Source organism: Octodon degus, unplaced genomic scaffold (genome assembly GCF_000260255.1).
Source record: "Octodon degus isolate 3935 unplaced genomic scaffold, OctDeg1.0 scaffold00105, whole genome shotgun sequence".
Lineage (NCBI taxonomy): Eukaryota > Metazoa > Chordata > Mammalia > Rodentia > Octodontidae > Octodon > Octodon degus.
The window spans coordinates 4,078,866-4,099,593 of NW_004524681.1; the positions used below are offsets into that span (position 1 = coordinate 4,078,866).

At 45.0% G+C, this 20,728-nt stretch overlaps 1 protein-coding gene across 2 annotated transcripts in view; it reads left to right on the forward strand.

Moving 5' to 3' along the window:
• Positions 1-20,728, forward strand: part of Sppl2a (signal peptide peptidase like 2A) — a 42,302-nt gene that overhangs the window by 13,247 nt on the left and 8,327 nt on the right. The window contains exons 2-15 of one of the 2 annotated variants that reach the window (XM_023724044.1): positions 2,444-2,563; positions 3,606-3,788; positions 4,267-4,356; positions 5,019-5,167; positions 6,132-6,283; positions 8,799-8,895; positions 9,431-9,532; positions 11,163-11,244; positions 11,950-12,024; positions 14,619-14,675; positions 14,853-14,906; positions 15,369-15,471; positions 19,125-19,202; positions 20,545-20,705. In XM_023724044.1, coding sequence (XP_023579812.1) covers positions 2,444-2,563; positions 3,606-3,788; positions 4,267-4,356; positions 5,019-5,167; positions 6,132-6,283; positions 8,799-8,895; positions 9,431-9,532; positions 11,163-11,244; positions 11,950-12,024; positions 14,619-14,675; positions 14,853-14,906; positions 15,369-15,471; positions 19,125-19,202; positions 20,545-20,705 — 1,503 coding nt within the window. The remainder of the gene's footprint in view (positions 1-2,443; positions 2,564-3,605; positions 3,789-4,266; positions 4,357-5,018; positions 5,168-6,131; positions 6,284-8,798; positions 8,896-9,430; positions 9,533-11,162; positions 11,245-11,949; positions 12,025-14,618; positions 14,676-14,852; positions 14,907-15,368; positions 15,472-19,124; positions 19,203-20,544; positions 20,706-20,728) is intronic. The other variant, XM_023724045.1, reaches the window with a different exon arrangement.

Genomic DNA, 20,728 nt, shown 5'->3' on the forward strand with positions numbered 1-20,728 from the left:
TCTCTCTCTCTCTCTCTCTCTCTCTCTCTCTCTCTCTCTCTCTCTCTCTCTCTCTCTCTCTCCTGTAACAAATAATATAATAGTAAATGTCCTTATCAGTGTCCATTTGGCTGGTGAGATAGCTCAGCAACACAAGCACCTGCCTAGCGAACGCCAAGTTCCTGAGTTCGATTCCCCGTATCTCAAGCCCAGGGCCTCATGCGTGCCAGGCAAGCTGCACCCCACCAGTCCCCATGCTGAATTTTTAGAAAAAGGTCAGAGGTGCCCAAGATGGATGATGGATATTGAGAAATAGGAAGAAAATGGTCAAATGGGAAGGAGAACAGGGGAGTGGGTGAGGAGGGAGGGAAAAGGGAAGGAAGGAATAGGAAGAAAAGAGTAGAAACAGCTTTTGTAAACAAGGAGAGGAAGACAGGCTGAAGGGAGGGGAGAGGAATGGGGGAAAGAAGAATCCAAATGCGGCATGTGCAGGTACAAATCCCCTCCCTGGGAGTGTGATCCTCTGGGTATGGAAAATGTGCCAATAATTAAGTTGTTTTTTTAAAATCAGTGGCTCTCTAGTGATACTGTGGTGGGGGTAGGTAGTAAAACCTTTTGACAAAGAATACCAGTTAGTGAAGAAAGAATGATAGTGTTAAATAAAATGCGGGGACCCCTGTGGGGGCCAAAAGGTTGCAAGTGCGCCGTTGGGCTCCTGTGGGGGCACAGAGTGCTTGCTGACCAGTAACAGAGGAGAAAAATGCACATTTATACTGTAGAAATTGTGCAGCTCCCTCTTGAGCAGATGACCAGATGCAGCATCGCGAATGGGATTCCGCTGGAAGCCGAAGAGGCATGCAGTTCACTTAGGAAGTGTTTCCCGAAATCTTTAGCTTACATTTAATCAACGCTTGTTTATCTGTAAACATAAGGGTCACTTTCTGTAGAGAGGGCGCAAGATGGTTCCGCTGTCATGCTATCCTGGCCGTGGCTCGGCTCGGAAATGTCTTCTCAGAGTCTCTGGCCCCCAGCTGTGCATCAGGGATGTGGCATCAGATAAGTGTGTGGAAGTAACCCATAAGCATGTCCCGTGCCAGTTCCCCTCTGCTCGCGTCAATGGCCACTAAGTATATGGCTGAATAAAAAGCTGTCTTTTCTTTCCCACATCGAATTTCCTTATCTGATTACTCTGTATAATCTGATTGTGTCTTTTTTTTTTTAATATTTATTTGTTTATTTGTGTGTGTGGCCAGCTCAGCCCACCAGGGGGCAGGGCTGGCTGGCATGTGGTGCTGGGGGATCGAACCGCGGTCCCTGTGCTTTGCCAAGCTTGTTCTAAGTAGGCGCTTTAGACCACTGGGCCATCTCACCAGCCCCCTGATTGTGTCTTACAAAGTGCTCATACTTGCTTAGACCTCTAAGCAAAAGAAGCCACCAGATATGCGAGAAAACCCCCTCCTCCAGAACATTCGAGGGACCTTTTAGGTGGGAGGACACAGACTCGAACGTCTCTATGCGCTCACCCAAGCAGCTTTTGGTTGGCTAGATGAGATTACCGGTTTTATAGGTCAGAAGTCGTCAGATATTGGCTTCACGTGGCTCCACCTAATGTGTGCAGAGGCTGGCAGCGGCTGGCACGGAACTGTTGTTGGTCACACAGGCTCTTTGATTCTTCCTTATGGGTTTAGAGGAGGAGAGGGGCAGGCCCGTGCCGACCCAAGTGTGGAGGAGATGGGGTGTGGAGCAGTGCGCAGTGAGGGTGTTCCTTCCCGTCTTGGCCTGCACCCCTCCTCCACAGTGCCCCCCACCCCTTCTCTCCAGGATCTTACCTTTTGCCTTTTCTTTCCAGGTAGTGAGAAATGAGAGTGAAAGGAAGACAATTGTTCCAGGTCTTCTTTTTCTGCCCTTTAAACTCCAAATTGGTCTCTTTAGATAGACAGGTGCGGAGCCTTGAAAACTTGAGGGAGAATACTTTATTTCAAGTTCTAGGGGGTTTTCTTCTAAAATAGCAGTACATCCTTTCTTTCTTCTTCTTTTTTAAGCTTAGTAATACATGGAAAGTAAGGCAGGATGAAACATCTCAAGTGCTTGGTTTTCTTCCTTCCCTCCTTCCTTTTGTAGAACACTGATGACAAAGTAATGATTAGCAGGAGTATTTTCAGGCTGGGGGGTGGGGACAATGATGTTACTAAGTGGTTGCAGAAGCCCCTTGGGGCTTGGCCCATATCACTAGAGGCTGTTGTCGGTTCTGTAGGAAAGTGACCCATCTTCCTCCCCAAGTGCATGCTGGGTCATGGGTAGAGTTTGCGTTTTTCCAGTCCCTCTTTTGATTTCCCAAAACAAGAAGAAATCAATTCATTAGAAGACTCACCCTCTTTGCAAGCTGAGATCAAACCTGTGTATATAAATAGCTTTATTAAAAGCCACATTATTGTCATTTTGAAAGTTATTGTTTGTATCCTAGGCAGCTGCCCAGGAAGCCATCCTGCACGCATCCGGAAGTGGCCCATCCTCGCCCTCTAAGGACTACTGCATGCTGTACAACCCACGATGGAAGGAGCTCCCGAGTACCCTCGAAAATGCAGTAAGTAAATCCATCTAGCATTTATTCATAAAAACTGAAATATCAGGAAGATGAGAATGAGCAATAATAACATTTTAGCATGGGAACTAATTTTGATATACAGTGGCTAATAGTTATTATGTTGCTAATTTTTGCTCAAGTGCTTATCTATGAGAAAAGTGTGTTAGGGAATATTTATTAATTATTTACTTTTTTTTTTTTTTTTTTTGGTGGAACCGGGGATTGAACTCAGGCCCTTGCGCTTGCCAGGCAAGCACTTATTCTACTGAGCTATCTCCCTAGCCCCAATTACTTACTTTTGAGACCAGATCCCACTAGGTAGATCTCACTAGGTAGATTCAAGCTGGTCTTACATTTGCTGTGTAGTATAGGCCAGCCTCCAACTCACAGCAATCTTCTGCCTCAGCCCACTGAGTGCTGGGATTATAGGTGTGTGCCACCACGCCTGGCACGTTAGAGAATTTTTAAATACCTCTAAGCTTGGTTGTTTGTCGTAAAAATACTCCTTTTTCTTCTTTCTCCTCTCTTTGTGTATGTGCTTGTATACTGGAGTCAACCCAGGGGCTTGCATATACCAGGCAAGAGCCCTACTACTGAGCCACAATCTCAGCCCAGCCCACTCCCCCTTTTTCTTTTGCGGAATTGGGGATTGAACTCAGGCCCTTGCACTTGCCGGGGAAGCACTTATTCTACTGAGCTGTTTTCCCGCCCCCCCACCCCCCTTTAAATTCATTTGCAGTAGCGTGTCCCTGAATTGCCCAGCCTGGCCTCAAGCCTGCAATCCTCCTGCCTCGGGCACCTGAGTAGTGGGGATTACAGTCATGCACCACCACACTCACCATCATAGAGTTCTAATGTAAAAGAAAATTAATTTTAATTTTAGTTGCAGGGCCTCTTGTATGGTGGGCACATGCTCCGCTGCTGAGCTAGATCCCCTGTCCCGCAAATACATCGTTATTAAGCCAGTTATGGGTGCCTTGTTACCGCGTGCGTTCGGGTGCAGTGTGATCCTTGTTACCTTAAAGACGTCTCTTGTGTCCAGACTTCCTTAGCTTTGATGAACCTCACCGCCACACCGCTGTGCAACATTTCTGAAATTCCTCCTGGTGGCATAAAGAACAAAGCAGTTGTCGTGCAGTGGGAACCCTGCCCTTTCCTGCAGAAAGCCAGGGTGGCGCAGGCGGGAGGCGCGGAAGCCTTACTGGTGGCCAATGGCAGTGTCGCCGTAAGTGACAGACTGTGACGCTCCTTCCAACTCAGGACATCAGATTTCTCAGGAACTGAATTAATTTCTTTGTGTGTGGTTGAGGGGCGTGGTTTGGAACAAGCTGGTGGTGGGATTCCTTGCCAGCAGGCATTTTGGAAGAGTTTTAATTGGAAAATTTTATTGTTTTGCCCTATTGTTAGGAGCAAACATATGCGTGTCTGTGTATGGTAGGTTTGTATCAGCAACGCTCACGCATGCACAAGGCTTACGTCCGCACAAGCGTATGATGCCACACAGAGTGTGTCCTTTCAAGCTCGTGTCAAAAGGATTCCACCTAAGAACTTATGTACTCTGAAGGAAAATAACCTGGAACTTTGTTATATAACTTAAAGAAAAGTACAATGTTTATATGTAGTGGAATAGTTTATTTGTTTTATTCTGTAGACATATATGTAATATATACTAAGGTTTCACAATATGCTTATTTTTCTCTTAGTTTTCTCCCTCTGGAAACATATCTGAATTTCCTGATATGAAAATACTAATTGCATTTATAAATCACAAAGACTTTAAAGACATGGAACAGGTAAAGTGGCTTTTGCGTGTTAGTTTCTAGAGCGCTTCCTTTCCCTTTCATGCGTCATCTTGATTGCTGCGCACGTTCTGCTTGCCAGCAGGAGCTCAGATTCCTCGGGAAGTTGCTCTTACTTGGCACAGTGACACTCTGGACTTCCATGGCGTGTTTTTTTCTTTTTTTTGTAGCTCATGTACTCAAATTCTTACTTATTTGCCAGTTCAAGCCTGGGATTATTATGTGGCTTCTCCAGCAGCCCTAGATCTTCTCATTCTTCACTCTTATTCCTCACGGAATACTGTATTGACCTTTTCTTTTTTTTTTTTGATGGAACCGGGGATTGAACTCAGGCCCTTGTGCTTGCCGGGGAAGCGCTTATTGCACTGAGCCATCTCCCCGGCTTGCGTTTATTTCTTTTAAGTTCCGCGACAATCTCTTGTGACATGTCTCCTATCTTAATTTTAAGCCCCTGAACCAAATGTGATTGTGTGGTAACTGAGCTCTTGAGACGTTCTAACCCAAAGCATGCGCTTTGATTGGAGAATTTATTGGGTAGCCAGGTCTTCTTGACTGCCCAAGGGCCGGGTCCTGCCTGGAGTGCATCGTCAGCTACAGTAGCCAAGCTCCGCGGTAGGGAACACTCACCCCGTGTCTCGCCGTCCCTCTCCCTGCAGACGCTGGGAAGTAACATCACCGTGGCAATGTACTCTGTGGCCACGTATTCTCCGTCTGGGCCCAACTTTGACTACACCATGGCAGTTCTTTTTGTAATTGCTGTATTCACAGTGGCATTAGGAGGCTATTGGAGTGGACACATTGAGTTGTAAGTGTAATTAAGCTTCTGTGTTTTCGTGCTAAATGATCCCAAGCGTTGTTTTATAATCACCATAGTCGTATAATGACATTGTAAAATTTTAACCTCAGCATATAGTGCCAACAAGACCAAATTAAAAAAGAAAAGAAGTGTCTGCTAGTGAGCCATCACCCAGTGCTAGAGTTGCCGGGGATACCCTTGTGTGTGTCTCCATACAGCTTCCTCCCTGCCCTTCCCTGTTCCCTGGCCTCGTGTGCCAGCCACCCCATTAGTGTCCCCAGGGAGACTAGTGGTGTCCCAGCAGAGAAACAGTTGAGAAAAATAAACTTTATTTTTGTTTTCCTCCTACCTCGGCCTCCTGAGTGCTGGGACTACAGGCAAGCACCGCTACACCCAGCTATATAGTACATTTGTAATAAACACATTTAAATTGGTGTTGGAGAGATTTGGGGGGTTATTTGTTTTTGAGACAGGGTGTAGTGGTACCCGCCTGTTATGGGAGGCTGAGGCATGAGAATTGCCGTGAGTTCCGGGCTAGCCTGGGCTGTATAGTGAGACCCTATCTCAAAAAACCAAAATAAAATAAAATTAGTAAGTTGCACAGGCTGGGCTCAAAATTGTAGTCCTTCTGCCTCAGCATGCTGTGATGATAGGTGTGTGTGCGCCACCACATCTGACTTGGAACCAGGGATTGAACTCAGGCCCTTGCGCTTGGGAGGTAAGCGCTTATTCTACTGAGCTATCTCTCCGGCCCCATGTTTTTTTTTCTTTTGTTTTTGAGACAGGGTCTTGCTGTGCAGTTCTGGCTGGCCTTGAGCTCACTATGTGGCCCAGGCTGGCCTCACACTCACAATGGTACCTCCTGAGTGCTGGGATTACAGGCATGCACCACCATGTCCAGCCTGGAAGTAGATTTTTAAAAAGAACTGTATTTGTTGGAGATTTGGTAAGGTTCCTGCATGTGTTTACGCAGGCAAAACATGAAGGCAATGACAGACACTGAAGACACAGAAATGAAGAAAAAGAAAGAAGAATATTTAACCTTTAGCCCGCTCACAGTTGTAATCTTTGTGGTCATCTGCTGCGTTATGATGGTCCTACTCTATTTCTTCTACAAATGGCTGGGTAAGATGCCATAGTTTATGTTACTACTTTTAGTGTCCATATGTTTCATTTACCTTGATGTATCTTCTCTTTCTAAGTATTCATTCTACCTGGAATATTTAAGCAAATAATTTGGTTAAGTTGCCGGCAGTGTTAAGTGTTTACTACTCTGAGATTTAAAAATAAAATCTGATTAAGACTATGCTGTTTTGAGCTAAGAACACTCACTCATGGGTGACTTCCGAGAATGTCTTTGGTCTCCAAAGTTCCCACTCTGCTGACAGACAGTGGTCGCCCAGTCTCAAAGCTGCACACTGAGCACTTTCCAATGGCCATATTTAGTTGGACGAAATAAAAGGTGATTCGAGGTACTGATTTATTGTTTCTATTTAACCTCCAAGTATATTTTATCCTCTCACCAGTTTGCAGATCAGGATGTTGTATTGCTTGCGTTTGTTCTCCTTGTGCAAGCAGTTAGCATCGTACAGTCTATGAGAACACACAGGTACCTGCCTGCTGTCTAGACAGGAACAAATTCTTTCCCTGTAGACGTCAGAGGCAGGAGCTGCGGTGGCTTGACCACCTCTGGACAGGATTATGAATGTCCCGAAAGGGTGGAGACTTGCTGCCCCTGGCACCAACCAGAGGGAGACCAGGGAAAGGCGGAGTGTGCCTCGGGACTTAGCAAAAGCCCTGTGAAAAGCCTAGGGGCTGCAGCGCTCCTGTGGCGCCCATTAGCCACTCTGGGCCAGGTGGTGCAAGATTTTGTTTCCTCAGAATGGTTCCTTCTGACTGGGATTAGTGCCCTTCCTTAATTGATGAACTAATCAGGGGTGGGGATGTAGCTCAGTGGCACAGCCACCTTCCTGGCAAGCACGAGGCCCACAGTCCAATTCCTAGAACCACCCCCTCCAAAAAAAAGTAATCATCAAAGCTCCCTTGCCACTTTATGGTTGGGCAGGTACCCAAGGAAGACTGGTGCAAAGCAAGCTCTTCCCCTACACAGTCATTTTCTAAGATATAGTATGACATTGAATGAGGCATGAAAACCTTGTTAGGGCCTCAAGAAGCACGGTTGCCACCAGGACATTAAAACCTGGGTTGGGCAGCTTTGGTAGATGACTCACCGGTACCATCCTGGCCACCTGTGGCCAACTTCCTGCTTGCATGGTGACACGTGGCCAACAGCGGAAAAGCCACATGAGCAGACAGCTGAGTGTGTGCTGTGCACCCCCACCTAGTCCTCACAGCGACCCACCCCGGATGCCTAGACCCAGGAATCACAGGATTAGAAAAGTACTTTATCTACACCACTGATCAGAAAGTGACTGTGCCTGCGTTTGTCTAGATTAATTTCTTTTCCTCAAATAGACTTTAGTTTCCTGCAAATAGGATTTTAAAACTTTAGGTATAGTTTTTATTTCTGTTGTGAAACTTGAGAGTGCTCAGGAAAGATTTTTTTTTAATTATTGTATTTGGTACAGGGTCTCCTTATGCAGCCGAGACTTGGCCTGAGCCTCCTGTTTGCAGCCTCCCCAGTGCTGGGGTTACAGGTGTGCGCCACCAGGCCCAGTCTTGGTGGCTGGCCCAGTCTCGGGGCGGGGCCGGTGTGGCATGTGGAACCCTGTGCTTCCCTACCTGAGCAGGCGCTTGATCCGCTGAGCTATCTTGCCAGCCCTTGTTTTTTGGTGTTTTGAGACAGGGTTGCCCTGTAGTTCAAGCTGGTCTTGAACTCACAGTGATCCTCCTGCCTCGTCCTCCTGTGTGCTGGAATTACAGGTGTGTGACACTATACCCGGCAGCTGGATTTTTAAAAATGTTTAATGATTTATTAAACCTTTTATTCCTTAGTTTTAAATTAAACTGGTAAATATCGATAATGCATTTCTGAAAATCATTAACAGACACACCACTTGGAATTATTGAGTGATAGAAAATGTAGCGCCACCTTCAGCCCCTTAAGGAGCCCTGTCGATCTGTCGTGGAAGTAATGCGACACATAAAATTCACGCTCTTTTTTTTGTATGTATTTAATATAGAGTCTACAGTATCTCACTATGTAGATCGGACTCGTAGTGATCCTCCTGTTTTCAGCCTCTCAAGTGCGGGGATTACAGGCATGTGCCACCACGCCCAGTCTCAATCACTGTCTCAGCGTACCCCTGGGGTGGGACTGGCGCAGCATGCAGGGGATCCAACCCTGGCCCTGCACTCTGCCCAGGCAGGCTCTTCAGTCAGCTGAGCTCTCTGGCCAGCACTAAAACTCACTTTCTTTTTTTTTGTGGAACCAGGGATTGAACTCAGGCCCTTGTGCTTGCCAGGGAAGCGCTTATTCCACTGAGCCATCTCCAAGGCCCAGAACTCACATTCTTAAAGCTAAATATCTTTTAGATAAGTAACTCAGGTAGTAATGTAGTGACTATATTGAAAGTATTATGATCTACTATAGAAAGCCAAAGATCTAATTGTGCTCATATGACTGTTTTGTTCTCTCATCTCATTCTGTTATCTGAGTTCATGTCTTTTTCTTCCCTAGTCTATGTTATGATAGGGATTTTCTGCCTAGCTTCGGCCATGAGCCTCTACAACTGTCTGGCCGCGCTGATTCAGAACATCCCGTGTGGACGATGCGCGTATGTATCTCTTCTGGAGAGGGGCACAGTGCTGGCATTTGAACGTAGTGCAGTATGTTGAAGAGCAAGTGTGTAGTCCAGTGTACACTGGACTTGAGGCTGTTTAAATAATGAAAGTTAAATACAATTTTTTTTTTTTGGCAGAACCGGGGATTGAACTCAGGTCTCCTCTGCGCTTGCCAGGCAAGCGCTTATTCCTCTGAGCCATCTCCTTAGCCCCTGAATACAATTTTTGAACATTTAAAATTTAGTTTCTTGGTCAGAGTCATGTTTCAAGCATTTGATGGCTGTTCTGTTGAGGCTGATGGCTGCTGTATCGGACAACACACTTCCATCAGCACAGAAGTTTTTGTCAGATTGATTTTTATGTCTCACATGTTTTACCTAAAACCAAGACTTTTTTTTTTTTTTTTTTTAAGACTTCTTAGTTGATATTAAACCACTTCTTAAGACCAGCTAATGTTCGGCATTTTTTACATCAAGTAAGCTTTGTATTTTATCTCTAGCATACATTTAACTATTTCATCTTTTTTAGGATTGCGTGTCGTGGCAAAAGTGTTGAAGTGAGACTTGTTTTTCTCTCTGCACTGTGCATTGCGGTAGCTGTTGTTTGGGCTGTTTTTCGAAATGAGGATAGGTATGAACACTTGGTACATCCCATTGTAGGTTGAAGGGTGGATTACTTTATCAATGCCCCAATATTTATTTATTATGATTATTGTAGAATTTTTTTGCTTTTCTCCCAGAATACATCTTGAAACAAGCTACTTTATAAATGAGCAAACCTTGTCTTAATGATTTGAATTCATATAGTGAAGGAAATAAGAGTTTAAAAAAAAAAAAAAGTAAATAAGAGTTGATTTAAACACCTAGATTTCAAAACTGTTGTTAACTATGATATAAACACATAATGGAGTATAGTCTAACTCATAAGAATGAGGAAGACCTCTATGAATCACTATGCAGTAAAAATATTTGCAGGAGGGCCGGCGAGATAGCCGAATGGTCTAAAGCACTTGCTTAGGCAAGCTTAGGCAAAGTGCAGGGACTGTGGTTCGCTCCTGAGCACCTCATGTCCTGCCAGCCCCACCCCCAGGGCAGGCCGAGCCATCCACAAGGGGAAAAAAGAAAGAAAGAAGGAAAAAGAAAATATTTGTAGGATATATATAAGGTTTCAATTGTGCTTCATTTCTTAATAGGCCATATTTTAATGGATACACAGTGCTTTTACTTGGCATCAGTTATCATTTCATTTAGAAATAATTTAGCTGTGTCCTATCAGCTGGCATGATTCCTGATCTCTCCATTCCTTGCGGGTGACTGCCAACAGGGGACAGGTTCCGTTCTGTTCCAGTTTGTGTTGCTGTGTAGGTCCGTGCAGCAGTACAGAATGCGGCTCCACCAACTAATACAGCATTGCCATATTGTCATGGAAATCAGGTGTACATTTCTGGTGGCTCTGCCTAATGGCCATTTGTTGGATGCTTTGAACTGGAAAACAACCTAATGTGGTTTTGGCCAAGGGAACCATCATGAGTTGAAGTTGAAACTGTAGTTACTGCAGCTGCCAGCTTGGTGCAAATTACTTCCAGATACCCTTGCCAGGATATATTTTTAAATAAAAAGCAAAGCATAAAAGAACATAAAGGTTACACTACCTTTCATGTTGAAAGGATAAGATATCTGACAAGTTACAGAAGATATAGAAGATATCTGTCCCATGCCGGAAACACAACTAGAATACACACACACACACACACACACACACACACACACACACGTGTATTTAATGGCTAACTGATACAATTATTAATGACCTGCAGTTTGGTGAGCAGAGTTCATAGCACTTCAGGCAGCTTCCTCATATGATCAGTTGACACCGATGTGTGTCACTTTCTGGTAGAGTAGGTCACATGGCTGTCACTTGTTATGCTCAGCTGGCTAGATACAGCTGAACACGTGTCTTTCATTAAGAGCTGCCTTTCTAGAAAGAGATGTGTAAGTTCAAAGATGAATGAATGCTCTTGTACCTGATGTACAGTTGTCTGCAGTAACCTTTCAGCTTTTTCTTAGTATTGTATTCATTATTTTACTAGGACGGTAAATTATTTAATGGGGAGACTATGAATGGCTTTTGTTATCATACTTGCCTCATAATTAAGCAGTCAGATCATGGCGATTGCATGACATTACTTTAGCATTCTAATTCCTTTTTAAAATCCAAACCTCCTGGGTAAAACAATAGAGTATTCTCTTTTTGATTTTAGGTGGGCTTGGATTTTACAGGATATCTTGGGGATTGCTTTCTGTCTGAATTTAATTAAAACACTGAAGTTACCCAACTTTAAGGTAAAGTATAGTACTTTGCTAGCTGAAGTAACTTTTTTGGTTTCAAAATAACCTTTAATAAGGTGTAATTTGCTTAGAGTAAAATGCATCTATTTCAAATCCACTGCGTGTTGCAATTGCACAAACGTAGAACTTCATGATGGCCATGGCACTGGAGTTGAGAGCGTTCCTATGTTTTCTACTGCTCTAGAGGGACTGCCTGCAGTCCCTCCAACCTCAGGCAAGAGCGGCCTCAGATCTGCTGGCTAAAAATCCTTAGTCTTAACTCATTTAATACTCCCAGTTTATAAAGTCCTTTTGAGACTAAATTTCAGGGAAGAATATTTCTTTCTTTTATTCTTTTGAAACAGAGTCTTGCTATGCAGTTCAGGCTGGCCTTGAGCTCACATTGTAGTCCAGGCTGGTTTTGAACTCACAGTAATCTTCTTGCCTCAGCCTCCCAAGTGCTGGGATTACAGGTGTGCCCCACCACACCCAGCAAGAGCATTTCTTTGACTGGTGATTTTTTAAATAAAGGAAATAGGACAGTAGAGGTAAAGGTTTTAATGTGGTTTATAGAACAAAAGTGTACATAATAACCAAAGAAAACCCCTTAAAATAGTATTCAAGGTCACGTTCATGTGTTAATTTGCACTTGCAAAATATTTCATCTCTAAACTTAGACATGGGAAATTTGACCTTTGAATTTGTTTCTTTCTTCCACAGTCCTGTGTGATACTTCTGGGCCTTCTCCTACTTTATGATGTGTTTTTTGTTTTCATAACACCATTCATCACAAAGGTATGACCGCCCTTTCTAAGCCACCAGAAAACTTGCTAAAAGATGAGCATCTTAAACCTGCTCATAGATTATTTTTACAGATGTTTGCCACCGAGCTCTAAATTCTTTTAAGAGAATTGTTATTGAAAATTCAACTAGCCTTTTGCTAGAGAGTATTTTACAGCCTTTAATCCATTATATTAGATTAAAAAAGTCTCCTGAATGATGTAAAAATGAGAATGATGTAAAAAACGAGAATTTATAAAGTAGAAGGAAGAAATGAGACATATGTTGTCGCCACCCTCTCTTTCCAGCTCCTGCTGGAGACCAGGGCAGGGTGGCCTGCTGCGCTTTTGAAGGTCCAGGCTACAGCTCCTGCCCTCGCCAGCCGAGGCGAGCTCCTGGCCCGCAGGCAGTGGATCCCTGGCTGGCCATCCTCTTGCGTCAGTAGCAATCTTCTGGCTGTGACTGGCAGAAGCCACTGAGAGCTGTTACAGACTCCTGTGTGCCAGGCGGTGCATGCAGGCCAGGGTGGGGCTCAGGAAAGACTGTCCCTGCTCAGAGCCAGGCTCTTTCCTGGGCTGGCAGCCCCTCGCTCAGTTGTCCTCCACCGTTCGTCTAGGTGGCCTACCTCAGCCCTTGCCCCTCTGCACTTTCTTTCCTCCATTTTATTTTGAATTTTTCTTTCTAAGATTTTATCATTTTTCCTTTGTTGCTAACACATATTTAGCGTTTGAAATTTACTATTTTATTTTATGTTATTTTTGCAGTGATGGGGATTGAACCTAGGCCCCCGTCCATGCCAAGCAAGGGCCCTACTGCTGAGCTGTGCGCCCACACCCACTGGTTCTCCTTATTCTGTAGACCCTACCATCTATGAAATTGCTGTATAAATCTGAGCTTTTTCTGGGCATGGTGGCACGTGCTATCATCCCAGCAATCAGGAGGCCGAAGCAGGTGGATTAAAGCTTGAAGTTAGCCTGGGCACTGTAGGAACTTGTTGAAACCATAAAATAGAGGCTTGGGACAGAGCTGAGTGTGACGACCCTGAGTTTAATCCCCAGTGCCCCCTCCAAAAATTTTTTTTTTAAACCCTGGACTTTTGATAATTGTTGTAGGGCCTGGAACAAACTGTTGGGGAGCTTATGTGGCCGCTAGGTAAGAAACAGAGCTTGCGTCTTCTTTCCCATCTTAATTCCTACTGCCCAGGACAGTTATTTGTAGCAGTCTGATTCAGTGGAAAAAGCCGAAGCGCTCTTGGAGTTCAGTGTTTATTTGTTTGTTTTTATGAGGCCTCACTTTAGTAGTAATTAAAAATGAAAATCAGCTATTTAGTTGCCAATCTGTATGGCTTTGACAGTCAATCTGACGGATCGCCTGTGGGCTGCTGTACACCTGCATCACGGTGCGTGGCTCACCCACGTGTCTGTGTGTCAGGCTCAGTGGTCACTGTGCAGACAGCTGTGACTACATGGGGACTCCGTAACAGTCTTCAGCCATCTGACGGTAATAACAGCTGGAGAATGAGCCCGAGTGAGCTCTATCTGGATGCCGGAACGCAGCCTGGGACTCTCCTATCAAGAGCTGAGTCTAGTAGTAGCTCGTCTTGCCAGACCTCTGTGACTTACTCCTCTCCTAACCCAAGTGAACACGCAAAGATTTCTGCAGCTTGCGATTTTCCTTCCCTTTGGCTCAGGTATTAGCGAAGTCCTTCTGACAACACTCCAGCAATCCCTGCTGTGCAGCCCACAGAGAACACTGCAGTTAGCCAATCACATTGTCCTGAAGTCAGCACTAGTGTCCCTTCTTCCACCTGCTTTTGAGAATGTCTTTACCACACTGTGAAGCGCAAAGACTGCTGCCTCCGAGTGCATCTCCACCAGACTGCGCTGCCGGAGACACTTTACTGAATTCCTCACGTGGCACAAAAAGCCTGCCGAGAGTCAGGGAGAGGGAAATGTTTTCACTGGAACATGGAAAGTGGGCAGGGCTGAAACCAGCCAGGGGCCGTGAGGCCGGAGAGCTAGGGCTGGGTTCCCACTTGGCTTCATGCTTTATTATTGTGAACAGCCAGAAGGTCAAATGCATATTATTCAAATAAAGTGACCCAAACTTGTTACAAAGCTGCATTTAGGAGAATTTAATATGTCTTCTCACCTGTTGCTGAAAATGACTAAGAATTGTAGTATGTTACATTCTTAGGCCAGGCATGGTGGCACCGGCCTGTACTCCCAGCACTAGGGAGGCTGAGGCAGGAGGATTGCTGCCAGTCGAAATTATAAAAAAAGTACTTAAACCGTATCACATATTACATATTTTAAAAGTACAATCTAGAGTTTAAAGGTGCCATCGAATAATCTGTGTGGCTTATCCATCAGTTTTAGGTAACTGTTGAGTTCTAATAGCATTCAACGAACGGTGTGCTCAGTAAATTTTGTTTCAGATAACTTCAGTTCTTCCTGTCTACAGAGACCGTTTTAGGCAAACAGCCACTCATCCACAGCCTGTTTTCCTTCAGTGCCCAGTGGCCGTGTGCCAGGGAACAAAAGCCTTGCACAGTGGCACATCGTTCTCCTGGTGTGATTGGATAGCGTCGCCTTCTTTTTCATTTTCAGAATGGGGAGAGTATCATGGTTGAACTTGCAGCTGGACCATTTGGGAACACTGAAAAGGTAGGAATGGCCCTGGGCGGCATGGCGCCCAGCACGTGTGTGTCCCGCCAGTTGTGTTGCCTTCGGTGTCACTATAGTGCACGTGAAGGTATTATACAACTTCTTTCTCACGAAATATAGCCCTTTTCTTAGTCGCTGTGAATCACTAAGCACCTATTGACTTGGGTTTCATCCTAGAATGATGGAAACTTTGTGGAAGGCGCTGCTCAGCCCTCAGCTCCCCATGAGAAAGTAAGGATTGTGTTTCAGAAGTGTTCACGGGACTCTAATCACACCCTCTGAGACAAGATTCTTCTGTGGGGAAACCCAGGTTGCCAAAAAATTCTGTTTCAAGAGTCCTATTCTTGGTAAACCTAAAAAAGAAAAGACAAGGTTAGACATGGGGACAGCGGAGTTAGAGTGTCACACCTTCACGGGCTGGGTTTCTTTTCCCCCACGGCTACATATTGGTTTCTTCCAAGCTTTTTGTGCATGTGGAGCACATATATATAATGGATGTGTGTTTGTATGTGCACAGACATGTGACCTGATTTATATCTTCTGTTTTCAAGGGTTTTTGTTTTTGTTTTTGTTTTAACTGTCTGTTTACCTAATGCTAAAACAAGGATTGTGTTGTTCGTCCTTCCCTTTCTAAACCAGACTGGGAAGAGGCTTATGGGTGGCCTCTGTCTTTCTGTCTTCTTTCCCTCGCAGTTGCCAGTCGTCATCCGGGTGCCAAAGCTGATCTATTTCTCAGTGCTGAGCGTGTGCTTCACGCCTGTCTCCATCTTGGGCTTCGGAGACATCATTGTACCAGGTGAGTGACCGAGGCCCACCGCACCGCAGCCAGCCGTGGGAAGGCGCCGGCTCCCTGCTGAGTATTTCTGGTTACTAGGCTGGGGTCAGCGGCGCACGAAGCAAAGGAGCGTTTTCAGAGGTAGAAGAAACGCCCACATGGCACCTGCAAAGTAAAGCACCCGTGCTCAAAAGTGTGTGCAGGAAGGCCGCTGGGGTCAGCTTACCCGTCCTTCCCAGTCCGCTACTCTGTGACCCTTTTTAAAGGTTGGAAACAACACTGCCACGCGTACAGCCTCTGTTACGTGCAGTTTATGAGTTGTGTGTTAGGAAGCAGTTCGGGGATGCTAGGCACGGTTCCGCCCAGCCCGTCCGTAGGGCCGGCGGCCGCTCCCGAGCCATTCCTAGTCCTTTCCTGCCGGCTGAGTGCGGCCTCTTGCCTTGATTTCTTCCCTGTGCTGTGGACGGACTGCCTTTGCGTGGAGGAGGAGCGCGCCTCTCTGCGAAGGGCCTTCTGCTTACAGTGAGGAGGGGTGAGAGGGAGGCCGCCATGCAGCCCTGGGAGGGGCCCAGCTCGCGTCCCTGCTGCTGCTGCTGCTGCTGCTGCTGCTGCTGCGGTGACCGGTGACCGGTGACCCGAGCGCGCGCCACGCACCTGCAGATCCCGCAGCCGCGGCGGCTCTGAACGCGCGCCTCTCCTTACGTTTCCACACGAGAGCTGCGAAAGATCCAGACAGCCCTTGGCGTGGAACAAACATAAGTCACACAGAAGTATTCTATTTTTAAAGTAAATGCCAGAGGTCTCAAACAGAAATATGTCCCCGAAGGCCAGAGCTGACAATACGTGACTTAAGGTTATGAGTTACATTCTAATTAGGGGGTGCACCATTTTCTAACACGTGAAAATGTGATTGCTCACAAAATGAACAAAAAAGAATAGAGACCAAACTTAGTTAATTCAGACAACCAGTAGTCAATTATTTTGATCTTATGTGGTTAAATGCCATTACTGTTTTATAAAATATTTAATAAATGCAATCAGGTTTTTTTCTAGAGAGAGAAACAAGAATTTCTTATAAAACATAGGTATTAAGAGTTATTTCTGCATACAGTGCTTGTGTGTTCACAAATAAGGGCTCTTTATTGCTTTTCAAACTCTGTATTAAAACTACAGAGGGCCAGCCAAATAGCTCAGCGGATTAAAGGGCCTGCAAGCAGGCGCAGGGGCTGGGGGTTCAATCCCTGGGCCTGCCCTGCCGCCGCCCCTGGGGCTTGCTGAGACTGGGAGTGGTGGTGCACACCTGTAATCCTAGCACTTGGGAGGCTGTGAACAAGCGAATCGCTAGGAGTCCGATCTAGTAGCGAGACCTGAATTCCCTGTAGACCCTTTCCTAAAATACAGAAAATGAATAAATAAATAAAACTACAAATCCCTTTCTGCTGCTGGGAGGACTTTTTGGATTAACAATTTAAAATTGCTTCCCTTGATGGCTTTCAATATATGTCTTTTTTTTAATACACGTTTTTTAAGTACACTGATAAATTTATTTAAATTGACAAAAAGTATATATTTATGGTGTGCAACTCATTTAGAGATATGTATATATTGTAGCATGAATAAATCAAGTAATTAAAATATACGTTAACTCACATAATTATTTTTTGTGATGACAACACTGCTTATGCCTTTTTTTGGGTACTGGGACTCAAAGTCATGCCCTCACGCCTGGTGCTGTACCACCAAGCTAGCTCCCCAGCCCCTATGGCATTGTTTAAGAATAGGACAAACAGGGTGGTGCATGCCTACAATCTCAGCATTCTGAGAGACTGAGGCAGGAGGATTTTATTATTATTTATTAAGGTACTAGAAATCGAACTCACGACCTCACGCTTGCTAGGTGGATGCTGTGCTATATCCCTGACCTGGCTGGAGAATTTTAAATCAAGTCCATCTTGAGCTTCACAGTGACTTAGCAAGACCCTGTCTCAGAGTAGAAAAAGCGGGGCCAGGGATATAGCTCAACAGCACGGCACCTGCCTGGCAAGCCTGAGGTTGTGAATTTGACATCCAGTAAAAAAAAGAAGGCAGGGCACATAGCTCAGTGGCAAGGCTCTGGCTTCAATCTCCAGCGCTGTACACATTCACACACATGCACACGAGCATACATTGCTATGATGTTATATGGTAGATTTCTTCAACTTGCTCCTCCTATCTAAATTAAATTTGAGGAGCTGGGGAGATGGCTCAGTGGAATAAGCGCTTCCCTGGCAAGCGCAAGGGCCTGAGTTCAATCCCCAGTTCCACCAAAAAAAACAAAAAAACAAAAAACAAAAAACAATTAACAGGATTTCCTAAATGAAATTTGAGGGCTGGGGAGAAGGCTCAGTAGAATAAGCGCTTCCCTGGCAAGTGCAAGGGCCTGAGTTCAATCCCCGGTTCTGCCTAAATAAATAAATAAAATTGGAGATCCTTTGAGCAGTGCTTTTCCAAGCCCTCCTACCCAGCCAATTTACTGTCTACTTCTGTGAGTTCAACTGTTTGCAATTCCACTTATAACTGAGGTCACACAGGATTGGTTTTTCTGTGCTGGGGCTCTTTTGCTTAGCACAACGCCCTCCAGGCTTATTCATGTTATTACGAGTCCTAGAACGTCATCCTTTGTAAGAAGATGGATAATGCTGTCTTGTAACTTGCTACGTTCGCTTCCTTGGATATGCAGGGTGGTTCCACATCTTGGCTGCGGTGAGTCGTACTGCAGGAGGATGCGGTGTCTAGCACACACGGGTTCCCTTTCCCGGGGATGTGTACCTGCACCCCTGGAAGGGGAGTTACCTGGCCATCTGACAGTTCTTTTTGCAGTTCTTTTTGAGGGGCTTCCCCCTTTCTCATAGCAGCTGTATGAGTTCACATTCCCGGAAGCTGTGTGCACGGGCCCCTTTCTCCACCTCCTCTCTCACACTTAGCTTTCCTCTTCTTTGGGGGCAGGGGCCACAAATGAGAATTGAACTTAGGACCTTCCATGCTGGGCAAGCACCCTGAGGCACAGCCCTGTATCCACTCATCTTTTTGATACTAGCCATTCTCACAAGTGTGAGGTAACATGTGGTTTTAATTTGGATTTCCATGTGATCAGAGATGTTCAACAGGTTTAATGTACCTGTGGGCCATTTGTGTGTCTTTTTTTGAAGAATACCTGTTCAAATCATGTGCCTCCTTTTTACACTTGGCACGTGGCTTCCTACTATCGCGTGAGGTTCCTGTGTATTTTGGCTCTTGCTCCTTATCCTGCATGACCTGCACATTCCGTGCGTCACCTCTTCTCTCTGCTGTTTCCTTGGCTGGGTAGCTTTTTAGATTCATGTAGTCCCACTTGTCTCCTTAGTACATTTCCAAAAGAATCACTGAAAAATTTTTCTCCATGACATGAAATATTGAGCAGTTAATAAAAATCACATTTTTAAACGCTGTTTAATGACTTACAGGTGATGTTTAAAATATGACATTAAATTTTTAAAATCAATGTATGTCTTTGTATAGAATTTGAGGTAATTTAATGATCTTCTGCAAAAAGAAAAGTTAAATACAGCGTAACGCATACTGTTTATAATGGGATTCATATTGCAGTTGTTTTTTAAGACAATAACGTGGAATTTTGTTTTGTTTTGTTTTTCTAGGTCTATTAATTGCATACTGTAGAAGATTTGATGTTCAAACCGGTTCTTCTTCTATATACTATATTTCTTCCATAATTGGTAAAGTTATTTCTTCTTTTTTTGTGTGTATGTGTATTGTTTTGTCTGGAGGAAAAGACAGAAGTCTGAAAATACTGAGTGCCGGATTGTTTTCTTTTTCTGATGGGGCAGTGGTAACTGGGAACCGAACTCAGTGCCTGCACTTGCCAGGCAGGCACTGTGCTGCTGAGCCATGGCCTGAGTCCTGTGTTCTGCTTATTTTCCATCAGAAAAAGACCATTAATTATACATCATAATTTATATTATAAGCTTTTAGAGGCTTAGAAAGAAAATTAGATGGTGGGGAAAAAAGATTAGGTTCTATAGATAATATTTATTAAAATATCTAGCTCATAAATAGCCAGTAAATTGTGTATTACTAATTTTTTTACAATAGCATATGGATAGTTGTATATTTATATAAATTAATTTGTGGCACAGTCACATCTCAATTAGGACAGTAGAAGTAGTCTCTTGTACCTCTGCTTCTATTATTGAGCAAAGAGTGCATTACAGGAAGTAAGCCCCCAAGCCCCACTGCTTCTGCACAGAGCAGGCGCGGCTCTCAGAGCCACACCCCAGTCTTGGTGCTTTGGCAGATGCCCAGCCCCAGAGCCGGGGCCTTGTTCTCCACAGGCTTTCGCACACCCTGGGGAATCGGTCTAGCCGCTGAGAAGTGTGTTACTGCTAGAGAAGGGTGTTCCTGGAAATGGATACTCTCACAGCAGGACAGAATAGCTGAGTGAGGGAGAAGATGAAAAAGAAAGCCAGGAAGCAGTGCGAGACCCTCAGTTGCGGTGTTACGAAAGGCGCTCCCTCACGCGAGCCCGGCACCAGTGTGGGGGTGAGTGAGGGGTCCCGTGGAAGGGGGGCTGAGTGGCAGCTCGGCCCCTCCCCACTGCCTCGGCTTCAGCGTGAGCATCAACAAGACTCGCTGATCCGAAGGCCCTTCCTTTGGGCTCCTGCAGTGTGGGTCCCTGTGTCCTTAGGAAGAGGTCACACAATGTCTGCTGTAGAAGCTAGGGAGGATAGAATCCATAGGAGGACAATTTTTCAGAGAAGCCCCTATTTAGTACTTACAGGAACAGATTTAGTTACCTAAAATGTGGGACACCTTTAGTGACAGATAATAGCTACTTCATTAGGTTATCTTTACCTGATCAAGGCTTCAGTTGAAACAGTAACCAGTTTCCAAACTTGCCAGAAGCTCTACGCAGTATTTTTCTTAAGATAATTAAACTATGCTAAGAGGTCGTGTTGTGCAAATGTCCTCAGAAATATTTGAAAGTCAGTTCGATCCCAGGGGAGGAAAAGTATCCCTTGCATAGCAGGGAGAAGTGACCAGAACCTGGTATTCTTGCAGCCTACGCCGTTGGCATGGTCCTCACCTTTGTTGTCCTGATGCTGATGAAGAAGGGCCAGCCTGCTCTCCTCTACTTAGTACCTTGCACGCTCATTACTGCCTCTGTGGTTGCCTGGAGACGGAAGGAAATGAAGAAGTTCTGGAAGGGCAGCGCCTATCAGGTACGTGCTCACACCAAGGCCTG